General features: G+C 34.8%; 1 protein-coding gene across 1 annotated transcript; it reads right to left on the bottom strand.

Annotated features, from left to right (window-relative positions):
- Nucleotides 1-8,903: 8,903 nt before the first annotated feature.
- LOC145728014 (cytochrome P450 4V2-like) lies at nt 8,904-11,969 on the bottom strand. Its single transcript, XM_081977939.1, has 12 exons — nt 11,862-11,969; nt 11,649-11,812; nt 11,483-11,592; nt 11,332-11,425; nt 10,692-10,877; nt 10,561-10,630; nt 10,384-10,510; nt 10,155-10,304; nt 9,948-10,016; nt 9,727-9,895; nt 9,495-9,674; nt 8,904-9,114 (listed from the first exon to the last, which is right to left on the bottom strand). The coding sequence occupies exons 1-12, from the start codon at nt 11,867-11,869 to the stop codon at nt 8,945-8,947; spliced, it is 1,497 nt and encodes a 498-aa protein (XP_081834065.1). The 5' UTR covers nt 11,870-11,969; the 3' UTR covers nt 8,904-8,944.
- Nucleotides 11,970-12,834: the final 865 nt, after the last annotated feature.

The raw sequence follows: 12,834 nt of genomic DNA, 5'->3' as shown, positions 1-12,834 counted from the left end.
CGATTTACTAAAACACAACGGGATTCAAATCCATGCTGACAATAGTGGAACGCGTGTGTTCCTAGAAAATGACCTGTTGCCAATGTCTAAAGCAGTAAATTTCATTTCTGTATCACCGGACACTGTAAACACACCCTTAAAAGGTCAAGAGCTAAGTGATTTATTGCGTCTCCTTAAAGGGTACGAACAAAACATAACGACTGGTACCTTCGTTTCACCAATAACAACTGCAGAACTGGAAATAAAATTGAAAGAATATAAAATAATTAATCACCGGCCCTATCGAATGGCTCATTCGGAACGCGAAAAAGTCAAGTTGATTATCAAGGACCTACTGGAAAACAAAATTATTCGTGAAAGTACTTCTCCTTATGCTAGTCCTATAGTTCTGGTCCATAAGAAGGATGGTAGCACGCGAATGTGTTGCGATTTTCGCGCACTTAATAAAATTACTATTAAAGACCGTTTTCCGTTGCCTAGGATTGATGATCAGCTGGACCGCTTAGGGAAGCATAAATATTTTACTACTCTAGACATGGCGTCGGGGTTTCATCAGATTCCGATAGCTCACTCCTCCATAGAAAAAACTGCGTTTGTTACACCCGATGGGCATTACGAATATCTGCGAATGCCTTTTGGTCTTTCAAATGCACCGGCCGTTTTCCAGCGGGCAATTTGCAAAGCTTTAGGGGATTTAAAAGATAGGGATGCTATGGTCTATTTAGACGACATTTTAATTCCATCTTTGTCAATAACAGAAGGTTTAGATAAATTAAATAGAGTATTAAGTTGTCTCACAACCGCGGGATTTTCTCTAAATATTGCCAAATGTCATTTTTTTGAAAAACAAATAGAATATTTAGGTCAGGAAATTTCCGAACGCGGTATTAGACCGGGGAAAAACAAGGTAGAGGCATTACTAAAATCACCAAATCCTTGTAACGTGAAACAAGTAAGGCAGTTTATGGGCTTGGCAAATTACTTTCGGAAATTTATACCTGAGATGGCTGCCCGTACAGCTTGCATTACAAAGCTTACAAAAAATAACGAACAGTTTGTGTGGGGAAACGATCAAAAAATTGCAAAAGCGTACGTATGCGCGTTTCTTAGTAAAAGACCATTTCTGACAATTTTTGACCCTGTCTTAGAGACCGAACTTCACACGGATGCTAGTTCAATTGGGTTTGGCGCTATTCTTTTTCAAAGACAAGCCAACAATGAACTGGGCGTGATTGCTTATTTTTCTAAACGCACCACCAACGATGAATCAAAATATCATTCTTATGAATTAGAAACATTAGCTGTTTATTATGCTGTCAAACATTTCCGAGTATATTTGCTTGGTGTAAAATTCAAGCTTGTTACGGACTGTAACTCACTTAAATTATCTCAGAGCAAAAAAGAATTAATACCGCGGGTGGCAAGATGGTGGTTATTTCTACAGTCATTTGATTTTGAAATTGAATACCGCAGGGGAAAATATATTCAACATGTCGATTATCTTAGCAGAAACCCGTTGGATCCAGCTGTTGAATCCGAAGTAGCACAAATTAAAACTTTAACAACTAATAACTGGTTGAAAGTAGTCCAAAAGAAAGATAACGAGACACAAGATATCATAAATAGGCTTAACGAGGGTAAACTTACTACCGATTACTTTTGTCAGAATGATATCCTTTTTCGTAAAATAAATCCGGGTCAGGATCCGCCTGTCTATCGTGCTGTTGTACCAAAAGGTAGTCGTTTAGGGTTGCTGCGTTTATTTCACGACGAGCAATGCCATATGGGACCGGATAAAACTTTTGCTAAAATTAATCATTACTTTTGGTTTCCAGGGATGGCAAAATTTGTCAAAAAATATTGTAATCACTGTTTAAAATGTATTGCCAATAAATGTCACACCGGTCCCAGACAGGCTCAGCTTCACCCTATTGATAAGAAACCGATACCTTTTCACACGGTACACGCGGACTGCGTAGGACCATTTCCGCAATCAACGGAGGGTTTTAAATATTTATTGCTTCTGGTTGATGCGTTTACGAAGTTTTTATTTTTGGTGCCACTAAAAGGGTTGTCTGGACCTGAGACCTGTGAAGCATTGAAATCACATCTCAGCATGTTCGGCATTACCAAAACATTAATTTGTGATCGAGGTACTAATTTTACAGATAAAATGGTAAAGGGGGTACTCTTAGAATTGGGTATCCAACAACACTTAATTGCTAAAAGCGCCCCTCGAGGGAACGGTCAGGTAGAACGGTATGTCGGGACAGTCATTAATTTACTGAGGACAGAAATCGAAAATAAGTCAGAATGGCCGAACAAAATTCATAAACTGCAAACCGCACTCAACACAAGCGTTCAAAAATCAACTGGGTTTTCGCCCGTTTATTTGTTGACTGGGGTCGAAGGTAATAGTCCCGATATCAAGTCGTTAACAGAGTCGCTTCCGTTAAAACCACTTCCGACAAATTTATTAAATGACAGAAATCTGGCATATGATCGTATGAAGCGACAGGCAGAGTTGGCCAAAAATCTTTTTGATAAAAAAAGGAGGTCCAATAAGCAATTTGCGATAGGTGACTGTGTCTATCATCCATCGGGCAATAGCCACTTGTCGAAATTGGACGGCAAGTACGAAGGGCCTTTTGAAATCATACAGATCCTTCCAAATGAAAGATTCGAATTGAAAAATTTAGCATCAAATCGAAAGCGAGTAGTAGCTAAAGACATGCTTAGAGTGTGGCCTGGCGAACTGTCAGAGTAATCTTAACTAGGGGGAAACTTACCCAACGATGGTAATTGCGCTAACTTTTTGAGCTTTTGTTGCCTGTGTGGGTGATTGTGACAAAACGGTTGTTGAACAACGTATTCAATGTATAGAAAGCACTTTAGCATGCGGCTGTACAGTTTTATTGTGTTGAAAGCATAACGCTTTGCACTTGGTACCGATTTAATGTGTTGAAAGCATAACGCTTTGCACTTGGTACAGTTTTATTGTGTTGAAAGCATAACGCTTTGCACTTGGTACCGATTTAATGTGTTGAAAGCATAACGCTTTGCACTTGGTACAGTTTTATTGTGTTGAAAGCATAACGCTTTGCACTTGGTACCGATTTAATGTGTTGAAAGCATAACGCTTTGCACTTGGTACAGTTTTATTGTGTTGAAAGCATAACGCTTTGCACTTGGTACCGATTTAATGTGTTGAAAGCATAACGTTTTGCACTTGGTACAGTTTTATTGTGTTGAAAGCATAACGCTTTGCACTTGGTACCGATTTAATGTGTTGAAAGCATAACGCTTTGCACTTGGTACAGTTTTATTGTGTTGAAAGCATAACGCTTTGCACTTGGTACAGTTTTATTGTGTTGAAAGCATAACGCTTTGCACTTGGTACAGTTTTATTGTGTTGAAAGCATAACGCTTTGCACTTGGTACCGATTTAATGTGTTGAAAGCATAACGCTTTGCACTTGGTACAGTTTTATTGTGTTGAAAGCATAACGCTTTGCACTTGGTACCGATTTAATGTGTTGAAAGCATAACGCTTTGCACTTGGTACAGTTTTATTGTGTTGAAAGCATAACGCTTTGCACTTGGTACCGATTTAATGTGTTGAAAGCATAACGCTTTGCACTTGGTACAGTTTTATTGTGTTGAAAGCATAACGCTTTGCACTTGGTACCGATTTAATGTGTTGAAAGCATAACGCTTTGCACTTGGTACAGTTTTATTGTGTTGAAAGCATAACGCTTTGCACTTGGTACAGTTTTATTGTGTTGAAAGCATAACGCTTTGCACTTGGTACAGTTTTATTGTGTTGAAAGCATAACGCTTTGCACTTGGTACCGATTTAATGTGTTGAAAGCATAACGCTTTGCACTTGGTACAGTTTTATTGTGTTGAAAGCATAACGCTTTGCACTTGGTACCGATTTAATGTGTTGAAAGCATAACGCTTTGCACTTGGTACAGTTTTATTGTGTTGAAAGCATAACGCTTTGCACTTGGTACCGTTTTAATGTGTTGAAAGCATAACGCTTTGCACTTGGTACGTTTTTATTGTCCTGTAAGCAGAACGCTTTACATTTATTCGAATTAATTGTCGTTTTTTTTAATTTGTTATTATTTGGTGAATTAACTTGTTCTGTCACATTCATTGCACCAGGCATCCCTTGTATCGATTAAATAATTGTCGTACGATCCTGCTGGTTTTTCTGTTGTTACAGGACTTGGTAATTCGAGAGCGAATTACGTGTCAGGTTGGCCGTGTTAGCAATCATATCAAGATGGCGAGCCTACCGTGAGAACTTCACACGGGCTCGTGGTACTTGAGGGCGTCTTTTATCAACCACTCTTGGATGGCGACATATTTATTGGTGTAAAAGGACGTCTTTGGGAATTTGCTAGGCTAAGTTATTTTAAGTGTCCTTAGCATTATTATTGTAACAGATAAGAGATAGGGGTATGTAATATGATACTTGTGAGACGGGTGCTCTTAGGATGTTTAGTTAAGGGATGGCAGAAAAGTGGAGGGCATTCTGATATTCACCAGCGGAGAGAGTGGTATATTGGAATAAGAATCATTAAATTGGTTTAGTACGGGGAAATTTGTTTTTATTCTTCCCTCAATTCTTACATATACATATTTAACTTATTGCTAAGAACGTTGCACTTTTTGAAAGAACTCCTCAAAATTGTAAGGTTCGATGAAAACGAGAAGATTAAACAAATCTTTTTTAAACTTACCCAAACCTTGTGTTTCTCGAAGCTTTCTAGGTAAAGTATTAAAGCATTTTATTGAAAAATATGTACACTGTTTTTCAGTTAAAGTTAACTTGTGTTGAGGAAGGTTGTACTGATTCTGACTGCCTCTTGTGTTGTGTGAGTGATTGACTAAGAAACGTTCAAATAAATTTGAATTTCGTTTTAAAAACAATATGTGTTCAAAAATAGATATTGCTGGCAAAGTTAGAAGATCATTATTTCTAAATGCATTTCGACAAGTAGTTAACGGTGGCGACTTGGTGATTATTCTTAGTGCGACTTTTTGGTTAGTGAACAGCAAGCTTATGTTAGTGCTGTTTCCCCAGAATATGATATTGAATTTAAGCAATGAATACACTGTTCCATAATAAGCAATTCTTAATGTGTCTAAGCTACAGTGTTTAGCTAAAATTCTCAAAGCATAGCATGCCGATGATAGCCTGGCGCTCAATCCGTCGACATGATAACTGTACGTCAGGCCAGCATCTACCTGCAGCCCCAATAGTTTGGTATTATTACTTATAGATACAGTGTTAGTCTTGAGAGTTATGCTTTCTAGAAGTTCCACCAAATTATTACTCGTTTTGAAAATGATACACTGGGTTTTATCCATATTTACAGTAAGATGGTTCTGACTAAACCACCTCTCTATGTGCTCGAAATGGTATATACAAAGTTCTTCAAGAGAAACAAATGTTTTTGAGTGCATTACCAAATTGGTATCATCAGCATAACTGACCAGGCGACCGTTCTGGAACACAACATTTAATGGAAGATCGTTAAGAAATATTGTGAATAAAAATGGACCTAGAATGCTACCCTGCGGTACTCCGCGAGTGATACATAATTTGCTAGATTTGACTTGCACTTGGTGAGCATACAACTTAACACTTTGCGTTCTATGCATCAAATATGATTCCAGCCAAGAATGAGCAGCACCTCCTATTCCGTATTTTTTCAGCTTTTCTAGAATAATGCTGTGGTTCAAGCTATCTTTGTTTCTCTATCCTTTGAGAGGTCTAGAAAAAGTCCTTCTTGCCCCTCTCCAAAGCCTCCATTGTAGGTTCAATAAATTCATAAAGGGCGGTCTCTATTGATCTTCCCTTCATAAAACCATGTTGAAAATTATTTAGTAAATTATTGCTAGATAGATACAGCATTACTCTAGTGTACATGGCTTTTTCAAATAGTTTGGCAAACGGTGATTGGACACTGATAGGGCGGTAGTTTGATATCATTTCTTTGTTTCCTTTCTTAAAGATCGGGGTAACTACGGAATATTTTAGATCTTCAGGAAATAAGCCATTTTTTATGGACATGTTTATTATATGTTGCAGAAGGGAGCATATTTCATTTATACATTTTTTTAGCAGGAAAATTGGTACCTCGTCTTGACCAGAGCTGTTCTTATTTTTAAATACCAGTCATTTTTCAAAGCTTTCAAGAGTTGCACAACAGTATAATTAAACAAAGTATTATATAGCAGTTGAAATAATCTTATTAATTACTATCAACATTTTGGCACCTGCCTTTTAATTTAAAATTAGTGAATAAATTATTTTTTTGTTCAAACGGACGTGAAGTACTCACTTCACGTACAGTTTAGCGGCCGTGAAATGCACTTTTACGGCTCTACGGCCGAAAAAAAAAATACAGGAAAAAAGTAAATTAACAATCACTATGTCACCGTCTACGCTTATTATTGCTTGCTGGTTACGATTCTCTATGTGACCACTGTGTGCACCAATTACAGCAGTACACCCATCCATATCAGTACAGCAATCTTCGTCTCCCAATTTCATTTTTGCGTAAATGAAAAAATGGAAAATATTTCTGACAAGAGTCAGTCTATTAGTTACCAGCAAACATAACGATAAACATCACCGTCTAGACCCTTCTCATTTTATTTATCAAAAATTAAGAATTTCTAAATAAATATCGTTTGAACAAAAAATGTTGTGTACACTTCGGCCGTAAAATAATTTTTTCGTCCTCAAGATAGAAAAAATACCATTTCGCGGCCTAGGTATATAAATAACTATTTTGTCCGGTTTATGGTACATTGAACGTATAATTAGGGTAAATGGTACTTGTTAAGGAATCGAATGAAGCAAATTTAATGATAAAATTGCTTATTATAGGATGTCAAACAACAAAAAGTGCATGGACTTGCGTTCGTAGCTTTCAATTTCAATAATCGTACAAAAAACAGCAATACGTTACTTTTTAGTTTACCTGTAGTGCGTTTTAAAGTCGAAAAGAATCATATTGGTAATCGACATTATAAAAATCGGTGTTAGGTTTAAACGTCGATTAATCGGTTATGAAAAAAGTTATTTGTAAGATGAAAGTAATTTAAACAAGAAATTCACAAAAAAACTAAAGATGAGGTACTAAGTTTTTCGTTGAGTTTACATCCACTTTCCAATACATAGGAAAAACGAAATTTAAATATTATAAATTCCAAAGAGAAATTCACTTTTTGAAAATACAGCATGTTGTAATATTTTTTCATTAAAACTTTATATGACATGTGGTTGATAGATGTAGTGTAACAAGTAGTGACAGTTTTTCAATTTTTGAATGATTGTGACTTTTTTATTTGAACTCTTATATATTTCGCTAAAACGCCATTAGAAAGAAGATAAAAAATACTACAAAATGAGCCAAAACTGGACTCTCTAACTCATCATGTTACCGAGATATTGAATTTCAAAAAGTAGTAAAAAAAGACCCTTAATACCCCCCCATTCTTTCGATTTTTTTAAAAAATGAAAAATTTTAAATTGCTTTTTTGTACTTGTTGGACTTAATTTAAGGTCCTTTGGTTTAAATACGCTCTTTGGTGGGCATTGGAACCCTCCTGGAGCAAAATAAAAAATTGCCAAAATTGCACTTTTTGCAAAAACGGTATTTTTTTAATTTTTAAATAATTGTAACTTTTTTATTTGAACTCTTATAAATTTCACTAAAGCGACATTAGAAAGAGGACAAAAAATACTACAAAATGAGTCAAAAGTGGCCTCTCTAGCTCTTCATGTTACCGAGATATTTAATTTCAAAAAGTAGTAGTACTTATTTCCCCTAATTTAAGGGTTTTTGGTATAAATATGCCCTTTGCTGTGCATTGGAACATTTCTGGAGCAAAATTAAAAATTGTCAAGAGTGCACTTTGTGCAAATATGCAATTCTATATTTTTTCTATTTTTTTTTAAGAATTTGCATCTGTTGAGTGGAACCTGCCTACTTACAGCTTTGATTATGTCTTCCAAGTTGTTTATTTTAAGTGGAACACCCTGTTTATTATTATATTTCTGAATACACCTATTGATTTCAAGTATTTTTCATATATCATAATCTATATCTATTTGCAAGGGTTTTCAAGATATTGACGTTTCATAAATGACATTTTTTCAGATTTTTTTTAAGCATTTTCAGATCTATCATTTGATTGAATTTTGACAGGTGACAAAATATTTATAGTCTGTGTGTAAATTTTCCAATACGATCACGAAATAGATCGCAAAAAAAATTCAGATAGGAACATGCAAGTCGTTGTTTTGCTCTATAGTCAAATTTTTACCCTTTGAGAATGACGTCAAGCAGGTGAAAAAACACGCATGTCTGGAATTAGATCACAAATTTTAACCTACAAATGCTTTGAAAAATGAGTGATCATGATAGTTTCAGTTGACATCTGGAAACTGTTTCTTTTTGTACTCGAAAAAAAGCAGCACATTTAGAATTAGCATTTGGGCCTTCTCATTGTAGCGCAGCATTTTTATACCTTTGATATTCGTTTAAATCAAAGTGACAGTAAATGTCAACGTTTTCAATTTGACAGGACGACAAAATTAACAACGTGCCTTTTTTGCTAAAATTGTTTATTTCACATGTTTGATATGCGAGAAACAAAGATGTAAAAAGATGACGTCATTCTCAAAAGGTAAAAATCCAACTGTATCTCATTCTGGTTGGGAGCTATGACACTCCAAAATCTAAAAATGTCATTTTAAAACCTCCATATCTCGAAAACCGTTGCAGATAAATAAAGGTTATGATACTGTATATTGACCAACAAAACCTAAACTTTCAGTTAAATAGTTAGTTTGGAGGAAATTTTAAGAAATCAAACTACCAATTCACTTTGATATATTAACATTCATATTACGACTATTACATTTTCCAAACTCTCTTCTTGACTCTAACTCTGCACGCATCCACTGGTCTCACCGATATGTCCATTTTAACTTTGAAAGTTTCCACCTTTCCATCAGCATCAATTTCAAAACGTTGCAACAAATTGCAGGCAAATACCTTTAAAACGTACATTGCCATGGTTTTCCCTATAAAAATCAAGAAAAACCGATCAATTGCAATAGCGATTCAATTGCGATCAATTTAAATTAGAGTGACAGGAATAAATCGATTCAATTTGTTAAGTCGACTCAAAAAAATATCAGAAGCGAGAGAATTTTCGCGATAAGCAATCAGGAAAGTTTCAAACCAATCAATCTCGGAAAATGCTCCCATTAAAAGCCGTTAAAGAGCACGTTACCTCTAAAAGGCAAAAGTTTCTGTTATTATAAGAGTTCTAACGAAAGTTAATAGTTTGCGCAAGAATTGAATTTCCAGAAGTTTGAAAGTTTGGGATAATTCTTTAAACGCCAGCAAATGAGAAAAGTTTGAAACTTTTAAAGATTTACTGCAGATTTTAGCGACTTACCTATACAACCACGCTGCCCAATACTAAACGGAATGTAAGCGTAATTAGGCCGTTTTGCTTCAGCTTCGGGCAAAAAATGTTCTGGGTAGAAAGAGTTGGGTTTTTCCCAATATTCCGGATCCCTTTGTATAGAGAATGTTGAAACTACAAGAGCAGCACCCTTAGGAATAACCCAATCATCTGCAATAAAAATTATTATCCATACTATAGACTTAGGTAGAAAACAACTGACCCAACAGAAAGTCTTCTGAACAATTTCGTGTTATGATAGGAGCAATAGGGTACAATCTCAACACCTCTTTTAAACACATATTAATAAATATTAGTTTAGGAACATCGTCAGCAGTTACTGGTCTTGGAGTATCACCAAGTATATCTCGAACTTCTTGAGCTGCTTTCTCCTTCAAAACCAACATTTTTGCAAAAACTGTTGTAAAATAAATCAAGTTTAACCTGATATTCTGGATACATTCCCATGCAAACAGCAAAAAACGCAGATATCTGACTGATGGTATCTTCAGCCTACAAAATATTAAACTTTCTATTTTATTTGAAAAATTGTATTGGTGAGTTTATTAAGTTTAAAGCCTAGATAATGTAACGGTTGAGAAAACTGTCTCACGCAACAATCTCACATTTCCACAAAAGGTTGCTACTTACAGCAGTATATAAAGTTAAAATATGATCGATAAATCGTTCTTCCGTAAAAAAATCGGGGTTTTCGTCAGCATAATCAACCATGGAGTCGACGATCGCGTGAAACTGGTCTGGGTTTGGCGTATTCCTTCTGTTGAACGCATCTACCATCATCTATTTCAGAGAAAATTAGCTGTCATAAGCATACTCAAATGTAAACAGATCTTTGATAGAAGGAAAATCAATTACTTACGATTTTCCCAATACGTCGAATAATCTGCTTGAATCTGTCCTGTTTCTCTTTGATCGGAGTAAAATTGAAAATAAAGTCGACATGTTGCCACGCTTTCACCATTCTAGTAAATGCCACTTCATAAGAACTGAAAGTAATTGATGTCTTTTTTCTGTAGTTTTTTGGGCATTATCTTACCTCATCATTGCTTCATCGAATTCAGAAGTCCCAGTTATCTGACTGCGTTCTTTGGATCCCAATATAACTTCTAAACGACAGTAAATCATCCGGTTAACTTTTATGAAAGTAAAAAAAGGTTTAGAGCTAACCTTTAACGTAATCGCCAATACAAGGGTGAATATAGTGACAGATGTCAAATGCCGGACCTTCCACTTTGCTTTCCATGTTTTTCATGCAAATTTCAATGTGCGTGTTTAGGATATCCAGAGTTTTTTGAATAAAGCTTAAGTCGAGCATAGGTTGTAGTACTTTCCGGTCTGATTTTAAGTGAGAACCTAAAAACATATCAGATTTTAATCATTTTTATACTACTGACACATTTACACTATTTTAAAAAGCGAAATTAGTCAATTAATTCATATTCCAAAATGTTCTTTTTTCTAACTTTTGTAATATTGTCATTCTAATATACAGCTTGGAGAGATTTAGGTAGGTTGGCCAGATTAGGTAACGAAATCTATTACTTGACACTTAGTTTTTCACATTTTTACATATCAGAGGTAATTCGCATTTATTATGCACACAGCTTTTTATACTTTCTACCTAAAATTGTAGTTCTGAGTAGAAAAACTTTCGGACATTTTCAGAAATTCCTTTGGTGGCTTATCAAATACTTTCGAAATGTAGACAAAATTAAGTTGTTTTTCCTGTTACCCATATTTGCATCTTATTAAAATAATATTAAGCAGAATATGTGATCAGAAATATAAAACTGCACAAAGTACTTACCATTGCCAAAGATAAGGCCTTCTCCCAAGAAAATTTTGGGAAACTTATAAATTCCATCAAATTTATGGAAGAATTTTGAAGAAGGCAGAATTTTCTATAAGATGCAAATAACGTTATAATGATACATCAAAATATCAAAAAATATTCCAACCTCTACGTGTTTTGGATTGGGTATTATCACCAGCAACAACGGGCCTAACCAAAACCGGATAGGACCTGGTGAATATGCACTAACAAACTTATGAATTCTCCATAAAATTTCTGAAAAAATGTTTTCCTTTATTAATTATGTAATTGGACAGACAAGGTAATTATACTTTCGTTTTTGCACATTAAAGATAAGGCATTGCCAAAAATTGGCACTGTAGGAGGTCCAACCATTTTGGTGGCAGCCAAATATAAATGTCGTCTCTTCCATTGGTATGAAACCATAAAAATTACAAACACCCAAAAGCAAAAGAATAATAAAGACGACGTAACTCTGAAATAACTCCGACATAAAGCTGGCAATTATGGTGATTACAACTTACCCTAACATGTTCGGTCCTACTTCAAATTTGCAACTAAATAAACTAAATTGGCATGTAAAACGTTTACATACGAAATCATTAAAATCCAACACCACTTGTGATGGTCAAGTAATGCTAATTAGTGAATAAAAAATAAACAGGGTGTTTCACGATAAATGCGACATATTACAACGCTTTATAGTGCATCAGAAAATAAAACAAAAAGGCAATGTTTTCATAGCTCCAACACTTTTCACGAAAAGAAAAGCATGTTTCTTACTGTTTAAAGATATTGAGTTGGTTGATTCTTTGTTTTTTTTATATTTTTTTTGTAACAGTTTGTCATAGATAGATAGATAGATAATAGCTTTTTTTTAAAACAAATAATTACAGGGTAATTATGTTCAAACATGTCAAAGAAGAAAAAATTATCTAGTATCAGTGGATAGATGTATACATATTTAACTTATTGCTAAGAACGTTGCACTTTTTGAAAGAACTCCTCAAAATTGTAAGGTTCGATGAAAACGAGAAGATTAAACAAATCCTTTTTAAACTTACCCAAACCTTGTGTTTCTCGAAGCTTTCTAGGTAAAGTATTAAAGCATTTTATTGAAAAATATGTACACTGTTTTTCAGTTAAAGTTAACTTGTGTTGGGGAAGGTTGTACTGATTCTGACTGCCTCTTGTGTTGTGTGAGTGATTGACTAAGAAACGTTCAAATAAATTTGGATTTCGTTTTAAAAACAATATGTGTTCAAAAATAGATATTGCTGGCAAAGTTAGAAGATCATTGTTTCTAAATGCATTTCGACAAGTAGTTAACGGTGGCGACTTGGTGATTATTCTTAGTGCGACTTTTTGGTTAGTGAACAGCAAGCTTATGATAGTGCTGTTTCTCCAGAATATGATATTTAATTTAAGCAATGAATACACTGTTCCATAATAAGCAATTCTTAATGTGTCTAAGCTACAGTGTTTAGCTAAAATTTT

This window comes from Ips typographus, linkage group LG1 (genome assembly GCF_016097725.1).
Source record: "Ips typographus isolate SLU linkage group LG1, UJ_Ityp_2.0, whole genome shotgun sequence".
Taxonomy (NCBI): Eukaryota; Metazoa; Arthropoda; class Insecta; order Coleoptera; family Curculionidae; genus Ips; species Ips typographus.
This window is presented reverse-complemented; position numbering and strand designations above follow the sequence as displayed.

Excerpts from the sequence above, each read along its gene's own strand:
- LOC145728014 (XM_081977939.1), bottom strand. Across the intron at positions 10,511-10,560 it reads TTCGATGAAGCAATGATGAG|TTCTTATGAAGTGGCATTTA; the intron begins GTAAGATAATGC and ends AATTACTTTCAG. Across the intron at positions 10,305-10,383 it reads TTCGACGTATTGGGAAAATC|ATGATGGTAGATGCGTTCAA; the intron begins GTAAGTAATTGA and ends TCTCTGAAATAG.